The sequence below is a fragment of the Convolutriloba macropyga genome, chromosome 6, assembly GCF_964194025.1.
Source record: "Convolutriloba macropyga chromosome 6, txConMacr16.3, whole genome shotgun sequence".
Lineage (NCBI taxonomy): Eukaryota > Metazoa > Xenacoelomorpha > Acoela > Convolutidae > Convolutriloba > Convolutriloba macropyga.
The window spans coordinates 32,365,611-32,390,689 of NC_134473.1; the positions used below are offsets into that span (position 1 = coordinate 32,365,611).

A 25,079-nucleotide genomic window follows, 5' to 3' on the forward strand; every position below is an offset into this window, starting at 1 on the left:
GACTTGTAAAGTTTGACTTCTGACTTAACTCACTCACTGTTTCACGGAATGGTTTTAAAATCCATTCACCCAATGAATTACGCATTACTGCGACTAGTGTCAAGGTCTGAGGACCAAAAACAAAATAACAATATAAACTGATAGCCCGGTCACCGAGTCATAACACATTAGGTTTTTGAGTCATAATACATTAGTTTATGGCAGAGTAATTGCTAGCTGGCATTAGTATTAAGCTTATTAGCTTTCAGTTTAGAAGCTGAATAAAGTTTAATTATAGAATATAACTGAACAAACTGCACACCAAATCACATTTTCTTGAGTTAGAAAAAAATTCTGTCAATTTCATCTCTTTCTCTATGTGAACCCCGATGTGCGTCAAGGAGGTCAACGGCGGTTTTTTGACAATGTTGATTGGGTTTCTACTTTGTTTCTGTTGCCGTGAGTACCATCTTCACTGCAGAAAATCCACAACAAGGAATTGTCCCTCTATAGCTATTATTGGCGACATAGTGTTATTTTTTAATTCGTCGTCTGCATCGATGATTCTTGCAAACTGACTTATTGGAATTGAGTTTTTCAATTCAAGTGATTTCTATTGCTTTGCGGTTAAAATGTGTGTGATTGACGTCATTTTTTCTGCTCTTAGGTCAATTGCGTGGCTTACCTTACCAAAAAAATAACTTCTTATCTCACTTAATGAACATTATTTTTTATAAACATTTATTGGTTAAAGATCAATTATGTGCATCTAAGTAGTGCCAAGCGTATTTGACCTAAGTCACGTTTTTTGTTGTACATAAGTCAGGACTTGTAACGTTTGACTTCTGACTTAACTCACTCACTGTTTCACGGAATGGTTTTAAAATCCATTCACCCAATGAATTACGCATTACTGCGATTATTGTCAAGGTCTAAGGACCAAAAACAAAATAACAATATAAACTGATAGCCCGGTCACCGAGTCATAACACATTAGGTTATTGAGTCATAATACATTAGTTTATGGCGGAGTAATTGCTAGCTGGCATTAGTATTAACCTTATTAGCTTTCAGTTTAGAAGCTGAATAAAGTTTAATTATAGAATATAACTGAACAAACTGCACAACAAATCACATTTTCTTGAGTTAGAAAAAAATTCTGTCAATTTCATCTCTTTCTCTATGTGAACCCCGATGTGCGTCAAGGAGGTCAACGGCGGTTTTTTGACAATGTTGATTGGGTTTCTACTTTGTTTCTGTTGCCGTGAGTACCATCTTCACTGCAGAAAATCCACAACAAGGAATTGTCCCTCTATAGCTATTATTGGCGACATAGTGTTATTTTTTAATTCGTCGTCTGCATCGATGATTCTTGCAAACTGACTTATTGGAATTGAGTTTTTCAATTCAAGTGATTTCTATTGCTTTGCGGTTAAAATGTGTGTGATTGACGTCATTTTTTCTGCTCTTAGGTCAATTGCGTGGCTTACCTTACCAAAAAAATAACTTCTTATCTCACTTAATGAACATTATTTTTTATAAACATTTATTGGTTAAAGATCAATTATGTGCATCTAAGTAGTGCCAAGCGTATTTGACCTAAGTCACGTTTTTTGTTGTACATAAGTCAGGACTTGTAACGTTTGACTTCTGACTTAACTCACTCACTGTTTCACGGAATGGTTTTAAAATCCATTCACCCAATGAATTACGCATTACTGCGATTATTGTCAAGGTCTAAGGACCAAAAACAAAATAACAATATAAACTGATAGCCCGGTCACCGAGTCATAACACATTAGGTTATTGAGTCATAATACATTAGTTTATGGCGGAGTAATTGCTAGCTGGCATTAGTATTAACCTTATTAGCTTTCAGTTTAGAAGCTGAATAAAGTTTAATTATAGAATATAACTGAACAAACTGCACACCAAATCACATTTTCTTGAGTTGGAAAAAAAATTCTGTCAATTTCATCTCTTTTTTCCTCTTTCTATGTGAACCCCGATGTGCGTCAAGGAGGTCAACGGCGTCTATTTTTCGACAATGTTGATTGGGTTTCTTCTTTGTTTCTGTTGCCGTGAGTACCATCTTCACTGCAGAAAATCCACAACAAAAAATTGTCCCTCTATAGCAGGAGGAAAGAATTTACTCTTAATTGCCGCGAAGTGATAGCAGCTATTATTGGCGACATAGTGTTTTTTTTAATTCGTCGTCTGCATCGATGATTCTTGCAAACTGACTTATTGGAATTGAGTTTTTCATTTCAAGTGATTTCTATTGCTTTGCAGTTAAAATGTGTGTGCGTGACGTCATTTCTTCTGCTCTTAGGTCAATTGCGTGGCTTACCTTACCAGAAAAATAACTTCTTATCTCACTTAATGAACATTAATTTTTATGAACATTTATTGGTTAAAGATCAATTATGTGCATCTAATAGTGCCAAACGTATATGACCTAAGTCACGTTTTTTGTTTTTTAAGTCAGGACTTGTAACGTTTGACTTCTGACTTAACTCACTCACTGTTTCACGGAATGGTTTTAAAATCCATTCACCCAATGAATTACGCATTACTGCGATTAGTGTCAAGGTCTAAGGACCAAAAACAAAATAACAATATAAACTGATAGCCCGGTCACCGAGTCATAACACATTAGGTTATTGAGTCATAATACATTAGTTTATCGCAGAGTAATTGCTAGCTGGCATTAGTATTAAGCTTATTAGCTTTCAGTTTAGAAGCTGAATAAAGTTTAATTATAGAATATAACTGAACAAACTGCACACCAAATCACATTTTCTTGAGTTAGAAAAAAATTCTGTCAATTGCATCTCTTTTTTCTCTATGTGAACCCCGATGTGCGTCAAGGAGGTCAACGGCGGTTTTTTGACAATGTTGAATGGGTTACTAATTTGTTTTTTGTTGCCGTGAGTACCATCTTCACTGCAGAAAATCCATAACAAGCTGTCTCTCTATAGCAGAAAAGAATTTAATTTTAATTGCCGCGAAGAGATAGCAGCTATTATTGGCGACATAGTGTTATTTTTATTTCGTCGTCTACATCGATGATTCTTGTGACCTGAATTCTTGGAATTGAGTTTTTCAATTTCAGTGATTTTTATTGCTTTGCAGTTAAAATTTGTGTGCTTGACGTCATTTCTTCTGCTCTTAGTAGTAGTAGTAGTAAAAAACTTGAATTAACTTTTAAGGGATACAAAAGTAGCTAAACAAAATGTACACAAAACGGATGTCATGGAACAAATAAAACAAAAACGAAAAAACCTAAAATTTATGCTATACAGTTGCTGCATCTACAGCGGTTCTTCCGAGAGCATGAATTACTATAGTCAAATTTTTGGTCTCTCAGTTTCATTAATCTTTTCCTTATGTCAGATTTGGAAACTGAATGTGATAAAAAAAACAAGGAAAGTTTCAGTCATAGGACATCTGCTGCGTCATTCACTACTCTTTCGCTCCTGAGGAAAAGCGATTTCTCCGCTAAAGTCTTCTTACAGCGCGAAACTAATAACCTTTCATGATCCCCAGCGCGCAAACACACGTCCTTCGTCACTAATGTATAAAAATCGTTAAATTTGAGGCAATTCCTGTCTCACAATAGAGAAAAATCTCAGGTCTCGTTCAATAAGCTGATAACATATTGGTAAAGAGTTTGAAATTCTGAGAAGTCCAAGATAATCGGCATCACCATAGCACCATTTCAGTCTGTGATAGTTCAAGAGTTCGAATTAACGCAAATCAGTCATTTCTGGATGCCAAGCAGGATAACCGTATAAAAGTAGCGAGAACACAAGCCTTTGAATAAATTATATTTGACACCGGATGGAATATTGTAGGGTACGCTATGCTTTAAGTAACCAAAGGAACGTCTTGACTTCAACAACTTTGTATGAATGTGTGCTTCCATTTCAGCGAACTTGATATTACAATTCCCAGATCGGTCACGCAAGGCACTCGCTCAATATCATCAACACCAATAGATACAGAAAAGGAAGTCGAAGGAGTAATATGCAGATAGCAGCATTTGGTTGTATTAAAGAAAAGTCAATTACAATGAGACCATAATCTTAGCGCGCTCAGGTCTTTCTGTACATTTCCAAAAACGGAATCTCCACAGCATAATAACTTGGTGTCATCAGCGAAACAATAAACTTGACTGTACTCAGGAACTGGAATCATACCGTCAATGTAAATTGGAAACAAAAGCGGACCTAAAACACTACCTTGCGGAACTCCACTAGTAACAGGTAGTTCGTCAGATAAAAATCCAATGTTAACTCTCTGGCGTCTATCGCTTTAATATGAGCACAGAAGTGACACGAAACTCTTATCCAAGCCAAATCGCCCATTGAAGAAGAAGATTAGAATGGTCAACCGAATCAAACGCTTTTGAAAAATCTAAGTAAACTACAACTTGCTCTATATTTTCGTCAAAATTTAATTGTAACTTGAAAAAGAATTAATTGTGTAACCGTTGAGTGTTTTGAACGGAAACCATGCTCCAGTTTTGAATAGATACAATTGAAAAGAAATCTTTCAAAAATAAGGGAAATTCGAGGTAAGATCGAAATTGGCCTGTAATTTTCGACATCTGCACGAAAACCCTTCTTGTGGATAGGAGTAATATGTGCGCATTTCCATAAATTAGGCCAGGTAAAAGACTCTTTAACATGAGGTAGACAAAAGGAGCCAAAATGTCCGCTGCTCTGTTATAGATGGTCGGAGGAACACCATCACAGGCAGCCGTTGAACAATCGGGAATCTTCAGGAGTTGTGATTGAATTTCATCAACGGAAAAATTGACTTCAGATAGGCAAACTACGTCCTGGAAAACAAATGAGTTCTAATCCATTTCAGAACCCGGTTGATAAACTGATTTAAAAAAGGTATTAAACAGATTTGCTTTTTCCAGGATATCTGAAGCTGCATCATGTCTGAGAAAAGCTTTAGTTGGTACGCAATTTTGGCCATTGAGTTTCCTCAGGAGAGCAAAAGCCTCATTATTTTTTTTGAAAAGTATTTGTTGAAAATTTGCATGTTTTTGCCAATAAAAAGTGCTTGTCTATTTCGATCCAATTTGCTAACTCGTTTTCGAGATCACGCACTTTGGGAAAATTATGCTGCTTTCGTGCTGTTGATAGTTTATTCAAACAATGCATTGTGGTTGTTGAATAATAAAAAGGAACTTCTCTTCGTTTTCTACTCTTCTGTTTTGCAAAATCTAGCAAATGGTAACATTCAGGAATAAAGTCGGCCGATATTTCGTAACTTCTGCAAGCAAAAGTGCGTGTCAGGGGTAAAAACTTCCTCAATCATTCTGGGTCGAACGAGCTCGAAGAAAAACAACAGCCACTGTTCTTGGAAACATACTCAACTTCTGATTTGAGATTAATGGCGTAATGGTCAGATATCACTGGAAATTTTATCTCAAAGTCCCACAAGTCTGCGGTAGAACAGAAAATCAGATCAAGAATATTGCCATGTTTGTGCGTGGGTGAGTCAATAATTTGAGTAAATAAAAGTTCGTCAGAAATAAAATCAAGTAAGAATTGTTCATCTGAGTGACGAGACAAAACAGTAGCCCAACATACATCAGGAAAATTAAAGTCACCCAAGAGAACGCACTGCAGATCTATCCCAGTGGAAAAATCAGATTTATCCAAAAACGTATTCAATTAATTTGATAAAGCTCTGAGCATTGCTTCAACTTTGTATGGGCTAACAAAATAAACTGAACTCCGCAAAATAAACTAGCACAATGCATAGGATAAAAGTTGGCAGCCTTAGAAGAACGCAGCTGTAAAAAGAAGAGTTTGACTGAAATAAAACATTTTCAGAAGCCAAAAATTCGTTTTCTAATGCAATTAGAAGTCCACCATGCTGCCCAGCAGCTCGGTCTGACCGAGCAATAACAGTGTACGACGCTCCCAAAAAAACTTTGAGTTTTCAGTAATTGATTCATTAAGCCATGTTTCAGTGAGACAAACAATAGGGCATTTGTTAAGCAGAAGATGACCGGTGAGAAGTGAGTAACCGATAAACGTTTTTCAAAGGACAGCATACTCTGAACATTAAGTAGTAAGATAAAAAACAATGAAGGGCATCTTCTATCAGCTAGTCACTTTTCCTCATAACCTCGGCCACGTTTAATCTTGAAAACAGCCCCAGGTTTGCGACTCTCCAGTTAACGTTTTTGAACACGTAGGTGATATTGCTGCGTTCGTTCAGAGGAAGTCAAATCGGGGGAGAAATAAACGTTTTCAAACTTCTGATCATTGCGCAATTTTCCAGAGTTTCGAAGGAATTCTTTTTCCTTAATGACGTCTTTGAATTCAACCAGAAGAAACTGATGTCCCGTATGCTCTTGAATCCTTCCAATTCGTTTGGTTGAAACCTCATTAGAACTTACAGGAACACAAAGCTTTAGCCAAGTCTTGCACAATTGCCTGATCAGTGGTTAAATCAGAAGGCTTCGTTCCTTGATAACAAGATTAAATTTTTTCGATTCTTTTCGAGTTTGTTCTTGGGACAGCGACGCACGGGTTGACTTCTCATATTTAATGTATGCTCAACTGAAGATGCGTAGGATTTTGGCTGATGCTTCTGAAAATTTGCCGCACAGAAACCACCCACAGTTGAAACTTTGAGCTACATTGAAACCAGCTGGTACTAATACTTTTGTCTGCACTGGACATTTCTCAGATGCAAACTTGATACAAACTTCAATAACTTCACTGCTGGTAGAATTTGTGCCATTTAGTGTTCGAGGACCCATTATGATCGTAGAAGTTTCGAAGTGTCCGTAGTACAAAAAAATAGTAGTGTCTATCAAACCAATTCTGGCACCGACGACAATGAAAAGAGGAAGTGTGATGAAGAATGAAAAACAAAAGTTTAGGAGCCTATGGAACCAATGCTGGCACCGACGGCTTAAGTAGATGGAAAGACTGATAGTGTCTATGGAACCAATACTGGCACCGACGACAAAGAAAGATTAAAAACCAAGAGTTAAGGAGCCTATGGAACCAATGCTGGCACCGACGGCAAGCTTAACAAATGATTTTATTTACAGCAAAAGTGCCCGTCAAGCTAGGAACGACGGATCTTTGAAATATAATCCTGTGGAACCAATGCTGGCACCAGCGGATATGTTTTGTTCAAGTCCCTAGCTCAATTTGATCTATTTAATAAGTTTACCACAACAATTAGGTCAATTGCGTGGCTTGCCTCACCGAAAAAAAGTTACTTTTTATCTCACTTAATGAATTTTAATTTTTTGAACATTTATTTGTTAAAGATCAATTATGTGCAACTAAATAGTGCCAAACGTGTATGACCTAAGTCACGTTACTTGTAACGTAAGTCAGGACTTGTAACGTTTGACTTCTGACTTAACTCACTCACTGTTTCACGGAATGGTTTTAAAATCCATTCACCCAATGCATTACGCAATAATGCGATTAGTGTCAAGGTCTAAGGACCGAAAACAAAATAACAATAAAAACTGATAAAGCCCGGTCACCGAGTCATAATACATTAGATTATTGAGTCATAATACATTAGTTTATCGCAGAGTAATTGCTAGCTAGCATTAGTATTAAGCTTATTAGCTTTCAGTTTAGAAGCTGAATTAAGTTTAATTATAGAATTTAACTGAACAAACTGCACACCAAATTTTTCTTGAGTTGGAAAAAAATTCTGTCAATTTCATCTCTTTTTTCCTCTTTCTATGTGAACCCCGATGTGCGTCAAGGAGGTCAACGGCGCATTTTTTGACAATGTTGAATGGGTTAATAATTTGTTTTTGTTGCCGTGAGTACCATCTTCACTGCAGAAAATCCATAATAAGCTGTCTCTCTATAGCAGGAAAGAATTTACTTTTAATAGCCGCGAAGTGATAGCAGCTATTATTTGCGACATAGTGTTATTTTAATTTCGCTGTCTACATTGATGATTCTTTTGACCTGAATTCTTGGAATTGAGTTTTTCGAGTTCAGTGATTCTTAATGCTTTGCAGTTAAAGTTTGTGTGCGTGACGTCATTTCTTCTGCTCTTGTGTCAATTGCGTGGCTTACCTCACTAAAAAGTAACTTCTTATCTCACTTAATGAAGTTTAATTTTTATGAACTTCTGACTTTACCCTCACTGTTTCACGGAATGGTTTTAAAATCCATTCACACAATGAATTACGCATTACTTCGATTAGTGTCAAGGTCAAAGGACCAAAAACAAAATAACAATATAAACTGATAAAGCCCTGTCACCGAGTCGTAATACATTAGGTTATTCAGTCATAATACATTAGTTTATCGCAGAGTAATTGCTAGCTGGCATTAGTATTAAGTTTATTAGCTTGCAGTTTAGAAGCTGAATTAAGTTTAATTATAGAATATAACTGAACAAACTGCATACTAAATTACATTTTCTTGAGTTGGAAAAAAATTTTGTCAATTTCATCTCTTTTTTCCTCTTTCTATGTGAACCCGGATGTGCGTCAAGGAAGTCAACAGCGGTTTTTTTTGAGAATGTTGAATGGGTTACTAATTTGTTTTTGTTGCCGTGAGTACCGTCTTCACTGCAAAAAATCCATAACAAGCTGTCTCTCTATAGCAAGAAAGAATTTACTTTTAATAACCGCGAAGTGATAGCAGCTATTATTGGCGACATAGTGTTATTTTTATTTCGTCGTCTACATCGATGATTCTTGTGACCTGAATTCTTGGAATTGAGTTTTTCACGTTCAGTGATTCTTAATGCTTTGCCTTAAAATTTGTGTGCGTGACGTCATTTCTTTTGCTCTTATGTCAATTGTGTGGCTTACCTCAGTAAAAAGTAACTTCTTATCTCACTTAATGAACTTTAATGTTTTTGAACATTTATTGGTTAAAGATCAATTATGTGCATCTAAGTAGTGCTAAACGTATATGACCTAAGTCACGTTTTTGTTTACATATGTCAGGATGTGTAGCGTTTGACTTCTGACTTAACTCACTGTTTCACGGAATAGTTTCAAAAATCCATTCACACAGTGATTTACGCATTACTGCGATTAGTGTCAAGGTCTAAGGACCAAAAACAAAATAACAGTATAAACTGATAAAGCCCGGTCACCGAGTCATAATACAGTAGGTTATTGAGTCATAATACATTAGTTTATCGCAGAGTAATTGCTAGCTGGCATTAGTATTAAGCTTATTAGTTTTCAGTTTAGAAGCTGAATAAAGTTTAATTATAGAATATAACTGAACAAACTGCATACTAAATTACATTTTCTTGAGTTGGAAAAAAATTTTGTCAATTTCATCTCTTTTTTCCTCTTTCTATGTGAACCCGGATGTGCGTCAAGGAAGTCAACAGCGGTTTTTTTTGAGAATGTTGAATGGGTTACTAATTTGTTTTTGTTGCCGTGAGTACCGTCTTCACTGCAAAAAATCCATAACAAGCTGTCTCTCTATAGCAAGAAAGAATTTACTTTTAATAACCGCGAAGTGATAGCAGCTATTATTGGCGACATAGTGTTATTTTTATTTCGTCGTCTACATCGATGATTCTTGTGACCTGAATTCTTGGAATTGAGTTTTTCACGTTCAGTGATTCTTAATGCTTTGCCTTAAAATTTGTGTGCGTGACGTCATTTCTTTTGCTCTTATGTCAATTGTGTGGCTTACCTCAGTAAAAAGTAACTTCTTATCTCACTTAATGAACTTTAATGTTTTTGAACATTTATTGGTTAAAGATCAATTATGTGCATCTAAGTAGTGCTAAACGTATATGACCTAAGTCACGTTTTTGTTTACATATGTCAGGATGTGTAGCGTTTGACTTCTGACTTAACTCACTGTTTCACGGAATAGTTTCAAAAATCCATTCACACAGTGATTTACGCATTACTGCGATTAGTGTCAAGGTCTAAGGACCAAAAACAAAATAACAGTATAAACTGATAAAGCCCGGTCACCGAGTCATAATACAGTAGGTTATTGAGTCATAATACATTAGTTTATCGCAGAGTAATTGCTAGCTGGCATTAGTATTAAGCTTATTAGTTTTCAGTTTAGAAGCTGAATAAAGTTTAATTATAGAATATAACTGAACAAACTGCACACCAAATTACATTTTCTTGAGTTGGAAAAAAATTCTGCCAATTTCATCTCTTTTTTCCTCTTTCTATGTGAATCCCGATGTGCGTCAAGGAGGTCAACGGCGGTTTTTTTGACAATGTTGAATGGGTTACTAATTTGTTTTTGTTGCCGTGAGTACCATCTTCACTGCAGAAAATCCATAATAAGCTGTCTCTATAGCAGGAAAGAATTTACTTTTAATAGCCGCGAAGTGATGGCAGCTATTATTGGCGACATAGTGTTATTTTTATTTCGTCGTCTACATCGATCCTTCTTGTGACCTGAATTCTTGGAATTGAGTTTTTCAAGTTCAGTGATTCTTAATGCTTTGCAGCTAAAATTTGTGTGCGTGACGTCATTTCTTCTGCTCTTATGTCAATTGAGTGGCTTACCTCACTAAAAAGTAACTTCTTATCTCACTTAATAAACTTTAACTTTTATGAACATTTATTGGTTAAAGATCAATTATGTGCATCTTAGTAGTGCCAAACGTATATGACCTAAGTCACGTTTTTTGTTTTACATAAATCAGGACTTGTAACGTTTGACTTCTGACTTAACTCACTCACTGTTTCACGGAATGGTTTTAAAATCCATTCACACAATGAATTACGCATTACTGCGATTAGTGTCAAGGTCTAAGGACCAAAAACAAAATAACAATATAAACTGATAAAGTCCGGTCACCGAGTCATAATACATTAGGTTATTGAGTCATAATAAATTAGTTTATGGCAGAGTAATTGCTAGCTGGCATTAGTTTTAAGCTTATTAGCTTTTAGTTTAGAAGCTGAATAAAGTTTAGTTATAGAATATAACTGAACAAACTGCACACCAAATCACATTTTCTTGAGTTGGAAAAAAAATTCGGTCAATTTCATCTCTTTTTTCTTCTTTCTATGTGAACCCCGATGTGCGCCAAGCGGGTCAACGGCGGTTTTTTTTTGACAATGTTGAATGGGTTACTAATTTGTTTTTGTTGCCCTGAGTACCATCTTCACTGCATAAAATCCATAACAAGCTGTCTCTCTATAGCAGGAAAGAATACTTTAATACCCCTGAAGTGATAGCAGCTATTATTGGCGACATAGTGTTATTCTTATTTCGTTGTCTACATCGATGATTCTTGTGACCTGAATTCTTGTAATTGAGTTTTTCAATTTCAGTGATTTTTATTGCTTTGCAGTTAAAATTTGTGTGCGTGACGTCATTTCTTCTGCTCTTATGTCAATTGAGTGGCTTACCTCACTAAAAAGTAACTTCTTATCTCACTTAATAAACTTTAACTTTTATGAACATTTATTGGTTAAAGATCAATTATGTGCATCTTAGTAGTGCCAAACGTATATGACCTAAGTAACGTTTTTTGTTTTACATAAATCAGGACTTGTAACGTTTGACTTCTGACTTAACTCACTCACTGTTTCACGGAATGGTTTTAAAATCCATTCACACAATGAATTACGCATTACTGCGATTAGTGTCAAGGTCTAAGGACCAAAAACAAAATAACAATATAAACTGATAAAGTCCGGTCACCGAGTCATAATACATTAGGTTATTGAGTCATAATAAATTAGTTTATGGCAGAGTAATTGCTAGCTGGCATTAGTTTTAAGCTTATTAGCTTTTAGTTTAGAAGCTGAATAAAGTTTAGTTATAGAATATAACTGAACAAACTGCACACCAAATCACATTTTCTTGAGTTGGAAAAAAAATTCGGTCAATTTCATCTCTTTTTTCTTCTTTCTATGTGAACCCCGATGTGCGCCAAGCGGGTCAACGGCGGTTTTTTTTGACAATGTTGAATGGGTTACTAATTTGTTTTTGTTGCCGTGAGTACCATCTTCACTGCATAAAATCCATAACAAGCTGTCTCTCTATAGCAGGAAAGAATACTTTAATACCCCTGAAGTGATAGCAGCTATTATTGGCGACATAGTGTTATTCTTATTTCGTTGTCTACATCGATGATTCTTGTGACCTGAATTCTTGTAATTGAGTTTTCCAAGTTCAGTGATTTTTAATGCTTTGCGGTTAAAATTTGTGTACGTGACGTCATTTCTTCTGCTCTCAGGTGAGTTGCGTGGCTTACCTCTCTAAAAAAATAACTTCTTAACTCACTTAATGAACTTTAACTTTTATGAACATTTATTGGTTACAGATCATTTATGTGCATCTAAGTACTGCCAAACGTATATGACCTAAGTCACGTTTTTTGTTTTACATAAGTCAGGACTTGTAACGTTTGACTTCTGACTTAACCCTCACTGTTTCACAGAATGGTTTTAAAATCCATTCACACAAGGAATTACGCATTACTGCGATTAGTGTCAAGGTCTTGGGACCAAAAACAAAATAACAATATAAACTGGTAAAGCCCGGTCACCGAGTCATAATACATTAGGTTATTGAGTCATAATACATTAGTTTTTCGCAGAGTAATTGCTAACTGGCATTAGTATTAAGCTTACTAGCTTTTAGTTTAGAAGCTGAATAAAGTTTAGTTATTGAATATAACTGAACAAACTGCACACCAAATCACATATTCTTGAGTTGGAAAAAAAATTCTGTCAATTTCATCTCTTTTTTCTTCATTCTATGTGAACCCCGATGTGCGCCAAGCGGGTCAACGGCGGTTTTTTTGACAATGTTGAATGGGTTACTATTTTTTTTGTTGCCGTGAGTACCATCTTCACTGCATAAAATCCATAACAAGCTGTCTCTCTATAGCAGGAAAGAATTTACTTTAATACCCCTGAAGTGATAGCAGCTATTATTGGCGACATAGTGTTATTCTTTATTCGTCGTCTACATCGATGATTCTTGTGACCTGAATTCTTGGAATTGAGTTTTTCAAGTTCAAGGATTTTTAATGCTTTGCAGTTAAAATTTGTGTGCGTGACGTCATTTCTTCTGCTCTTAGGTTAATTGCGTGGCTTACCTCACTAAAAAGTTAACTTCGTATCTCACTTAATGAACTTTAATTTTTTTGAACATTTTTGGTCAATGAGCAATAGTGTGCATCTAAGTAGTGCAAAACGTATATGCCCTAATTCTTGAACATTAGAATCTTGAGGTTTTTATTTTGAATTTTCATTTAAAAAAAGCTCCATTACGGTTTTTCCTTTTAGAGCGTATGTGTCTCATAAATATGACAGTCCGAATTTAACGAAAAAATCTAGTGGGCTATTAATGGACTGGTGGTCAATCTGTCCATCTTATTTAGTTAGTTGTTTCATTTCATGGATGGCCACAAGCGTCTACCGCGGCTATTTTCCGGCAATCTGCTGGCTTTGTTATAATTGACAATTGCTTTCTTTTTATCTTAGTTGGAATATTATAGTTTTTTATAGCTGCATAATTTAAGCATAATTTTTTGAGCTGTCTCGATAGCTTTTCCTTCCGGGAAATATACAGATACACAACTTATATCAGATACACAACCTATATCTGTATCTGTTTCTATCTCTAATATCCGGAAGACAAGTGTTTTTTCGCAGCTATTCCGGCAATCTGCCGGCTATTTTTTGTAAGATGTTTTCACACATTTTTCATTGACTTTGATCTTTGAAAACGTGATAAACAGGTAAGAACCAGTGGTCATTAAGTTTCATTAGAGGCCCAAAGCTGGCTTTAGTTGTCCATAAAGTGCTTAAAGTGGTGCAGCTGCTGAGAAGAGCCTAATTCAAATTTAAAGGTTCGTTTTTAGGAAATTTTTTTGCCCAAAATGCTGCAATTGTTTACGTTTAGAATAGCACAGCGATGGCTGTGGCTATTACTGGCCTTCTTGGTTTTTTATTTCGTCGTCAAGATTTTTTTACGACCATATGACGTCACAACCACTTCCAATCTGCTTTTTTTTCATTCGTTCATGCGTTTTCAAATGAATTGCGTGTGTGATGCCTCATTCTCACTCTTAGTGGAGCGAGTTTTTTTTGTTCATTCGCGTGATAAAATTTTTGGTCACATGTGACTTACTTCATTCTCAAAAATGACTTGATGACTCTGAAATTGACTTTTTTAAGTTTAATTCTAAGAGAAAAGGTCAAATGAGTATTTCACTCAAATTGAAGGTTATTTGAGAACAGCTATTAGAATTAGCAATAAATTGAACAGATTCTTAATCAAAATATAACATAAAAAGGTTTTTAAAATGTTTTTTCATATGTTTTTTTAAAAGCCGCATCAGCAATTCCAGGCGGCTATTTTTGCGCTAATTTTTTTTTATCGTCTAACAGATTTTTGTTTCGTCTAACCCTGACTTCTTGGAATTGACTTTTTCAATGACTTCAGTGACTTCTACTGCTTTTCAGTTAAAATTTGTGTTCGTGACGTCATTTCTGGTTTAGGTCAATTGCGTGACTTACCTCACTCAAAAAAATGACTGCTGAACTCACTTTTACTTCTGAACATTTACTAATTGAAGGTCAATAAAATTTGTTTTCTTTTCAATCTTTCTTAAACTTGTTGTCATTCCTAATTTATCAATTTTTATGAGCCAATGAAAATTTTTAAGGCTTGCAATTGAGTTATTGGGTGGCCTTTGAAGACAATTAAATGGCGTTGAAGAACTTTATGACAAATTTTAGCATCGTTTCTTTAAAATTTGCAATGGTTTTTCAATTTCTTTTGAAATTGAAATTTTATAAGTTTATCAATCTTTGCGGGGCAATTAAACTTTTTAAGCTGTTGCAGATGTGTGGCTGAGCAGATTCCAGAGACAAAGTGTTTCTAACATTTTAATTTAGCCAAATTTTTTAATTTTTCAATTTTTGATTTTGAGTATTTGTCAATTTTCTCAATTTTTTCTGGTTTATTGGCCAATAAACCTCATTCAAGGCTTGTGCATGGGTTAGTGGGTATATTGAAACGGACCAAATTTAGCCTTGATGATTATGATAGCAATGATTGTGTTTTTTATAGTTTGTTAGATTATTTTAGTTTGTCAACTTTTGAGGTTTTTATTTTTGGCTGACATTGTTCATTTGACGTAGTTCTTTTTTATTCAATTCTTTGAATTGTATTTCAGGAGTTGTTATGTTATATTTTTTGTTTCGTCGTCTGACGCCTTTTTTCGTTTGACATTTGTTCACACACCAAGGTTGTTTGAATTACTTCTTCCTCTCACTAACGGCATTTGTTTGAGGTATCTGAGTCGGTTGAAATTCATTTTCTATTCCCGTAATATACTTTATTGTCTTTTATTTTTGCCTTCGCCTTCTTGTGTTGCGTAAAATGTTTAAACCTTCAAAATTTTTAAAATGTCTTTCTGTATTGAGAGAATTGATCTACTCTGATTGTAAACCATTTTTTTATGGTAAAAGAGGCAATGTAAAGTTAAGAATATAACATTATGTAAAATTATAAAATCATTAAATTACCTAACTAAAAATTTGACCTTACATTAGTAAAAAATGGCCTAAAATGCGAGCATAAAATGTTCTCACAATTTTATATGTACATCTTGAAGATTAAAGAATAAAATTAAAATCTAATGCTCTCAATGTCATCTTTTATATCAGTTACTTTTGGGTCCTTCAAAAATTCTTTCCAAAAATATTCTTTCAGTTCTTTTTTTAAGGAAGCTTTCGATGTTGTTTTCCGTCTAATATTAGAAGGCAGACTATTATAAATTGGAATGGCTTGTGCAATAAAAGAATCAGTTCTTATATCGAATGTTATTTTTTTTACCTGTCATTTTGTTTTATTCTCATGGTAGAGAGAGAGGTTCAATTTTATATGCTGGAAGATTGTTGCTGAGTAAGCGAAAAAAAGTTTTTGAGCAATGATATTTCAAGAGAAAAGAAACTGGTAATATTTTGTTGCGAAGTTAGATCTATAGACCGATCGTATTTTTTCCTATTAAAAATGGTTATTATTCCCCAATTCAATTGTTTTTCTAAAGTTGTGAGTAATGACTTTTGCAACCCTATCAGAATTAGAGGGAATAATGTAGATGACTTTTTACTATTGCATTAAGTAATAAGACTTTCGTTTTCTCTGGTAAACTTTTACTTAGTGTATTCAAAACTTTTATTCCACAAGCCATTCTCTGAAGAATCTTTTTCACTTCTCCATCAAATTTTAGTTTGCTATCAATAATTACGCCAAGATACTTCACTCTATTTGATTCTGCTATTCTTTCATTATCTGAAGTGCATGCTTGACGTCATTCTTCACTCTTAGTGGAGCGAGTTTTTTTTGTTCATTCGCGTGATAAAATTTTTGGTCACATGTGACTTACTTCATTCTCAAAAATGACTTGATGACTCTGAAATTGACTTTTTTAAGTTTAATTCTAAGAGAAAAGGTCAAATGAGTATTTCACTCAAATTGAAGGTTATTTGAGAACAGCTATTAGAATTAGCAATAAATTGAACAGATTCTTAATCAAAATATAACATAAAAAGGTTTTTAAAATGTTTTTTCATATGTTTTTTTAAAAGCCGCATCAGCAATTCCAGGCGGCTATTTTTGCGCTAATTTTTTTTATCGTCTAACAGATTTTTGTTTCGTCTAACCCTGACTTCTTGGAATTGACTTTTTCAATGACTTCAGTGACTTCTACTGCTTTTCAGTTAAAATTTGTGTTCGTGACGTCATTTCTGGTTTAGGTCAATTGCGTGACTTACCTCACTCAAAAAAATGACTGCTGAACTCACTTTTACTTCTGAACATTTACTAATTGAAGGTCAATAAAATTTGTTTTCTTTTCAATCTTTCTTAAACTTGTTGTCATTCCTAATTTATCAATTTTTATGAGCCAATGAAAATTTTTAAGGCTTGCAATTGAGTTATTGGGTGGCCTTTGAAGACAATTAAATGGCGTTGAAGAACTTTATGACAAATTTTAGCATCGTTTCTTTAAAATTTGCAATGGTTTTTCAATTTCTTTTGAAATTGAAATTTTATAAGTTTATCAATCTTTGCGGGGCAATTAAACTTTTTAAGCTGTTGCAGATGTGTGGCTGAGCAGATTCCAGAGACAAAGTGTTTCTAACATTTTAATTTAGCCAAATTTTTTAATTTTTCAATTTTTGATTTTGAGTATTTGTCAATTTTCTCAATTTTTTCTGGTTTATTGGCCAATAAACCTCACTCAAGGCTTGTGCATGGGTTAGTGGGTATATTGAAACGGACCAAATTTAGCCTTGATGATTATGATAGCAATGATTGTGTTTTTTATAGTTTGTTAGATTATTTTAGTTTGTCAACTTTTGAGGTTTTTATTTTTGGCTGACATTGTTCATTTGACGTAGTTCTTTTTTATTCAATTCTTTGAATTGTATTTCAGGAGTTGTTATGTTATATTTTTTGTTTCGTCGTCTGACGCCTTTTTTCGTTTGACATTTGTTCACACACCAAGGTTGTTTGAATTACTTCTTCCTCTCACTAACGGCATTTGTTTGAGGTATCTGAGTCGGTTGAAATTCATTTTCTATTCCCGTAATATACTTTATTGTCTTTTATTTTTGCCTTCGCCTTCTTGTGTTGCGTAAAATGTTTAAACCTTCAAAATTTTTAAAATGTCTTTCTGTATTGAGAGAATTGATCTACTCTGATTGTAAACCATTTTTTTATGGTAAAAGAGGCAATGTAAAGTTAAGAATATAACATTATGTAAAATTATAAAATCATTAAATTACCTAACTAAAAATTTGACCTTACATTAGTAAAAAATGGCCTAAAATGCGAGCATAAAATGTTCTCACAATTTTATATGTACATCTTGAAGATTAAAGAATAAAATTAAAATCTAATGCTCTCAATGTCATCTTTTATATCAGTTACTTTTGGGTCCTTCAAAAATTCTTTCCAAAAATATTCTTTCAGTTCTTTTTTTAAGGAAGCTTTCGATGTTGTTTTCCGTCTAATATTAGAAGGCAGACTATTATAAATTGGAATGGCTTGTGCAATAAAAGAATCAGTTCTTATATCGAATGTTATTTTTTTTACCTGTCATTTTGTTTTATTCTCATGGTAGAGAGAGAGGTTCAATTTTATATGCTGGAAGATTGTTGCTGAGTAAGCGAAAAAAAGTTTTTGAGCAATGATATTTCAAGAGAAAAGAAACTGGTAATATTTTGTTGCGAAGTTAGATCTATAGACCGATGGTATTTTTTCCTATTAAAAATGGTTATTATTCCCCAATTCAATTGTTTTTCTAAAGTTGTGAGTAATGACTTTTGCAACCCTATCAGAATTAGAGGGAATAATGTAGATGACTTTTTACTATTGCATTAAGTAATAAGACTTTCGTTTTCTCTGGTAAACTTTTACTTAGTGTATTCAAAACTTTTATTCCACAAGCCATTCTCTGAAGAATCTTTTTCACTTCTCCATCAAATTTTAGTTTGCTATCAATAATTACGCCAAGATACTTCACTCTATTTGATTCTGCTATTCTTTCATTGCCGACATTCAGAACAGTATTTGTTAACCTCTTTCTGGTGCTGAACACAATATATTCTGTTTTTGTTTGTTCACCACTAACTGGGACTTTGCAAAAAAATCAATAAGTTTTGAGATGTTATGTTCAAGTTTTGTTTTTGACGGTATTTCATCAGTGTCGGATGTAAAAAAAGTGTCGTCTGCGTACTGGACGACCGTGCAATCTTTTTCTACACACTTTGCTAAATCGTTGACGTAAATGTTAAATAATAGAGGTCCTAAAATAGTACCTTGTGGAACTCCTCTTTTCAACTTTTTCCAATCTGATTCAATTCCATTCAGGACAACTCTTTGCGTTTTTTCACTCATATAGTTCTCTATTAAATTGGTAGCATGTTCGTCAAAACCTATATTTTCAAGTCTCCGTAACAGTATTTTGTGGTTTGTAATCAAAAGCCTTTGAAAGATCTAAAAACGCACCTGTAACATTTTTTTTTCATGTTGAGTTCTAATCTTATTTGTTCTGTCGATTTCAAGATAGCATCAATTTTTGAAATTTGTTTTCTATAGCCAAATTGACTAATAGACAATAATTGCTCCCTTTCTAGGAAACTTATGATTTGTAATTTGAACGCCTTTTCAAAAATTTTTGACAAAGCAGAAGTGACTGAAATAGGCCTATAATTGAGTGGGTCTTCGGGATTTCCTTTTTTGAAGAGTGGAGTTACACAAGCTTTTTTAAGATCTTCTGGAAATTTACCTTCTGTATCTGGAAATTTTAACCGCAATTATTTTCCAGATTTGTGATTTTTGCTTTAAATATAGCGAAACTATTCATTTATGGGCTGGATACGAAATATTCAAATATTTGCAATCAGTTTACAGGCATTGTTTCAATTCAATATTAACTCCATTACTCCAGATTTTTCTGTATAATTAGCTTGGGATGTGTTTCAGCTATCTGTAGCGGCTGTCTTCTGTTTTGGCCTGATTCCACTTCTGCTCGGTCTCTTCTTCGACATCCTAGTTGTGATGCCTCTCCGTCTCTCTCCCGATCAGACGCCCGTGTTCTTTCTGTGGCAAAGCTGGGCTCTGGGAATTCTCCATTCCAAAATATTCTGCGCAATCACTCTAATCGGTCCCAATTGGTGGCTTAAAAATGTGATTGAGCGTGTGGGTCGTAATGGCGTCGCAGATTTGGATGTAAAATTTTTGCTTCAGAAATTAGTAATGCCAGTTGTAGCTGTACTCTTAGTTCTACTCAGCACGCCTTACTGTTTGGCGTTTGTAGTTATTCCGGTGTTCTCACCTGACCCTCTAATGCAGAACTTATTCTACAGAAGATTTTACCACACTATTCTGCTGTTCACAAGTGTCGTTCTCTTTTTTACAATACAAATTAAACAGATGAGGAAATTGTACATCAAAATAAAGAATGATCGGTACCTCATTGGCCAGCGATTGCAAAATTACGAGCGCGAAAAATGAAATGGCTTTTTTGGAACGATCTTCAACGTTGTCGGGGTAACGTACGTGCAAGAAAAACAGTAGAAACTGATCAAGCTTTGCTCTTGTACCCTTGGATTTAAATGTGCTATTGCTTAGTTGACCGGCGCTACTTCATGTTGTTGTCGAATTTAAAAAAATGCCCGCGTTATATTTTTTGTTTCAGCACGTTATTTTCAATTGGTTCTCTATTTATATTTGGAGACATTATAGTAAAGAAAATGTCGTAACCTATAAATACGTCAAATGTCCTTCAGTTAATCAATTAGTTTGCAATATTAGAATTGAAATTTATCCTACAGTTTTTCACCTTTTAAATTTATAGTTTCAGAAATTTCCAGTTTCCAGTTTTTTTGCCACGAATCACAAATGATAGTATGGTAATTCGTGGTTAGAATTTGGCGAATAACAGAATAATTATCGTTTTCACGTGTAACTTTGCGGCAGAGGAAAAACGTACGGTAACACGGGGAAGTTAATTTCTGGGTTGTCAATCTCCGTTGTCATTTTCCCAATCTTTCAAAACCTTTTTTGTGTTACCTGTTTTCCTACGACCGAGTGTTATCGAAGTCTTTTTGGTCGATAGTTTCGTTGTAGTGCATTTGAAAAAAAGTGGGATGCGAAAGAAACTGTGTTTAGGTCGGTGCTCAACCAATTGAAAAGCAAAGAAGACAGGGAGTTTTTCTGTTTATGCCACATTTTTGAGAGAATGGGAAAAGTTGGTGTGAAATAATTTTCACTTAGCGAAAGGGAATTTTTAACGTGAGCAATTTATTACAGGCTTATTAATTGCTCTCGAATGAGAAGCAATTTTTAATAGCCGCGTCAGCAATTCCAGGCGGCTATTATTGCGCTCCTATTACAATTCAAAGAACTTGAATTGTATTGGGGCGCTGTCTTTTTTCTTTAGTCAATGAAAATTCTTTGATTATAGCTGCGAAGCTGTAAGCTCAGCGAAGCTATATTGCGGTGCTCTTGGTTTTTTTTCGTTTCATCGTCTGACGCTCTTTTTTCGTTTTACATTTGTTCACACAACAAATCTGAAAAAGTCAAATTTTCTGAATGACTTCTTCCTCTCACTAACGGCATTTGCGCGCGTGACGTCATTTCTCACTCGCTTTAGCAAAAGTTTGTAGGTTATTTGCGTGATTAGATTTCGATCATACGTGACTTACCTCACTCAATAAAATGACTTTTGCACTTTAAAACTTAAGTTTAATTTGAATTTGTTTAAGGTCAAAGGAACTCATTTGTGCAGTAAAGGTCCCTAATAAGAGGCTTCTGTGGAATGAAATTTAACAAGCTTTATTAATTTATCGCTGAATGTTTTTTAGCCTAGTTTTTTGAGCGGCGTCGATTTTTTTTTCAATTTAGATCTGTATCTGTTTCTATCTCTATTATATGGCACGCAGGTCTATTCTTTCGCAGCTATTCCAGCAATCTGCCGGCTATGTTTTGTACGTCAGGACTTGTCCTGCTTTATTTTTTTAAGATCTTTTCACACATTTTCATTATTTTTGAAGTCAAACTGGAGTAGTGGTTTTGGTCACGCCGAAACAGGAAGTGGAGCGAAAAGCGAGTGGTTTTGCGGTGTGAATTTTTTATCACTCTAATTTTAAAGCAGATTGAGAAAACTGTGTTTGAACAAAAATTCGCTTGCTCGCTAGTGAATCTCACTTTGATTTTTACTGTTGTTTTTCGTTTTTTGGATAGGTTTTCCCAATTCACTCATAGTCCGTTCTAGGTCTAGTTTTTTTGTTTAGTCAATGAAAATTCTTTGAATGGTACGTCAGGACATGTCCTGCTATGTTTTTTTAACTTCGTCTCACCGATTTTTGTTTCGTCTTACCCTGACTTCGTGGAATTGAATTGTTCAATGACTTCAGTGACTTCTGCTTTTTAGTTGAAATTTGTGTTCGGGACGTCATTTCTGCTTTTAGGTGAATTGCGTGACTTACCTCACTCAAAAATGATTTCTGAACTAAGTTATGGAACTTTATCGAATATTAGTTTTGGAGAAGCTCCATTAGGGCTTTTCCTTGTAGAGCAAATGTGTCTCGTAAAGATGACAGTCCAAATCTAACCCAAAAAGTCTAATGGTCTATTAAAAAGCTAGTAGCCGATCTGTCAATCTTATTACTTTAGTTGTTTCAATTCATGGTAGGCCACAGGCGTCTATTGTGGCTTTTTTCTGGCAATCTGCCGGCTATGTTTGCAAACAACTGCGTCTTTTTACGCAGATTTTTGTTTGGCCGTTTTTGCGCTTTCTTCTAGAATAATCTTTTTTCTCAAGTGACTTTTTCACGCACTTGATTTTTGAGTGATTTCAATTGCTCTCACCCCGAAATAAAGTTTGTTGCTCAAACAAAACCGATTTTTAGAGATGCGATGACAAGGCCCTGATAGCCGAGTGGTTAATGCCTCTGCCGAGTTGAAGGAATCGGACTCATGAGGTCGATATTCGAACCCTACATTCGTCTGTCTGATGTTTTATACCCGTAAAGAGAATTTAACGCCCGCCTGTCATTCGAGAGCAATTTTTCCGACGTTAGTCGCTTTATGTTGCATAAATTTCCGTGTTGGTTTGTTGGAGTTTTTTTTAAGTAATCCGTATGGGTTTGAGAATTTGGTTAAACGTTTGCTGCTGTTTTTGCTGTGTCGATGCTTTATCGTTTTCTCTTTGTTTTTGCAAACCAAAGAAATCGGATTGATTTTACAAAGCAAGGAATTTTGACTAACAAAGGGCTTTACCAAGTTGATTACCAAGTTGCGTTGGAGTCCCTAAGAAGCTGGCTATAGTTGTCGTTTTTTAAGAGCTTGGTGTGCTGAAATTGATGGTACGATCTGTATTAGAGGTAAAATTATAACATCGAGGCTTTTGAGCCCAATTTTGTGCCGTTGTGTTTTTTTATTTTTTCAATTGCGCTCGAACAACGTTGGTAGCAATTATATTAGTCCTTTGGTCTTTTTTACGCGATTTTTCGCTTGACCGATTTTTAAACAATTTGCTTCTTTACATCTGTTTTGTCAACCAGTTTATTGCTAGCCTGCAATTGAGCTGTTCTGTTAAATTTGATAAGAAAAAGGTTATAAAGACCAGTGACAAAAAATTGACAGATTAGCTATAAACAAAACCGACTAACGTCGGGCGAATTGCTCTCAAACGACCGGCGAGCGGTCGTTTGAGAGTCTCCAAAAAGTTTGAGCTGTGAAACAGAGCTGAAAGGCTCTAAGAGCACTTAATGCCCGCTGGGCGCTACCTGTTGATCCCGTTTTTGAGGACGAAAAGTCAAAAGCGTCAGACGAAAAATCGGTCAAGCGAAAAATCGCATTAAAAAAAAAGACCGACAGGACTAATATAATTGCTACAAACTTCGTTTTGTCTTCGTCAGTAGCTAGCCACGGTTTAGTGAGGCTAGCTTTAGCTTGCTCCGACTCTGCAACTTTTAGTTTTCTACCCTTGTTATTAAATAAATCAAATAAAAACTGATATTTTAAAAATTTGCAAAATATTGCAAATTCTAAAAGAAAAGCTTCCACATATCGCAGTGAAAATTCTCAAAATTATTTTTTTTATTTCTGGTGTTATGTCAAAAAACCTATCTGCAGGACTTGAAAATTTTCGCTGGCCATCAATGATCGTTAAACTCAGAAAAGGATAAAAATATTCAAATGTTTTGAAAACAATCGCAAAAAAAATTTTGCTTAAATTCATGATATTTAAATCTTCAAAAAAACCATTTCATTGTCTCAAGAGACTACCCTGTATCCCTATTTCAGGCTTTAAATAGTTTCACTGGCTCAGAAATATCCATAAACTTCGAACATGATGATAATTTTCTGAAAATTGAAAAAAAAATTTATTGAAAAATTGCTAATGCTGGCGTCCTTAAAATATTGATAGCCTTTCCAATAACTCTAGAAACTTATAGGCAGCTTACCATCAAGGCTTGGAGGAGGTCCCTAGGACCCTGGTGCCGGAAAAAATGATAAAGAATTCAAAAAGATTAAAATTGCAAATTTTTTAAAAAATTGTTGACGTTAAAATCGAAAAACATTCCATTACATCTAGAAGCTATGCACTAATCTATAGTCAAACCCTAGAGGAAGTTATGTGGCTCTTGTATCTGGAGAAAACTAAAAAAATGACAATATTTCAAACATGAAAATATTTGCAGGTTGCATAAGAAACTGCTGAAGTTTTTGATAACAGAAGTTGAAATCTCAACCATGGACAAAAAACATTCTCCATCAAACCCTAACTTATTATGAAACCGTAACGGAGATTTTTTTGTTGGGCTGAAAAACCTTAATAATTGACAATAAATGTCAGAAAAATTAAAAATCTGTAAGTTTTGAAAAAAAAATGCGAAAATTTGTGGTGTTAAATTTCCGTAACATTCCATAACATTTGGAAAATATAGTAACCTATTGACAAACTTTAGAGGAGGCTCTTGAGGCTGCAGAAATCTAGAAACCGACAAAAATTTTCAGAAAACTTGAAAAAATGCAAGTTTTTCCATGGCAAATAAATTTTTTTCAGTAACTGGCTATCAAACCCTCAAGGACGTTTTCTGGCTCCTGCGTCTGGAAAAATGTGAATAATGAAAAACAAATTTCAAAAAATTGAAAGAGTTTGCAAGTTTTCTTTAAAAAATGCTAAATTTTGTGGTGTTGAAATCTTGGAAAACATTCCATTACATTTAGAAAATATACAGTAACCTTTTGTCAAACCCCGAGAGGAGGTTCCTCGCCTCTTGAGGCTGGAGAAACCTGAAAACTGACAAAAATTTTAAAAACGTGAAAAAAAATGCAAGTTTTATAAAAAAAAATTGCTAACTTTTGTCATATCAAAAAATTGAAAGCTATTCCATGGCAAATAAAATGTTTTCAGTAACTGGCTATCAAAACTATAAGGACGTTTTCTGGCTCCTGCGTCTGGAAATACGTGATTTACAAAAAAATGGAAAAATTTTGCACGTTTTGTCAAAAGAATGCAAAAAATTGTGATGTTAAAATAATGAAACCATTCCACTACCACTAGAAACTATGCAGTAA

At 34.6% G+C, this 25,079-nt stretch overlaps 2 protein-coding genes across 5 annotated transcripts in view; both read left to right on the plus strand.

The window, feature by feature from the left end:
• The window catches only part of LOC142341621 (E3 ubiquitin-protein ligase MARCHF6-like), a 263,593-nt gene extending 243,271 nt beyond the window's left edge, over window positions 1-20,322 (plus strand). For all 3 annotated transcript variants that reach the window (XM_075392710.1, XM_075392712.1, XM_075392711.1), the window contains exon 13: window positions 19,473-20,322. In XM_075392710.1, coding sequence (XP_075248825.1) covers window positions 19,473-20,003 — 531 coding nt within the window. In that variant the 3' untranslated portion in view covers window positions 20,004-20,322. The remainder of the gene's footprint in view (window positions 1-19,472) is intronic.
• A 2,083-nt stretch (window positions 20,323-22,405) lies between these two features.
• The window catches only part of LOC142341623 (carnitine O-palmitoyltransferase 1, muscle isoform-like), a 116,771-nt gene continuing 114,097 nt past the window's right edge, over window positions 22,406-25,079 (plus strand). For both annotated transcript variants that reach the window (XM_075392716.1, XM_075392717.1), the window contains exon 1: window positions 22,406-22,568. The gene's annotated coding sequence lies outside the window, so the exon portion shown is untranslated. The remainder of the gene's footprint in view (window positions 22,569-25,079) is intronic.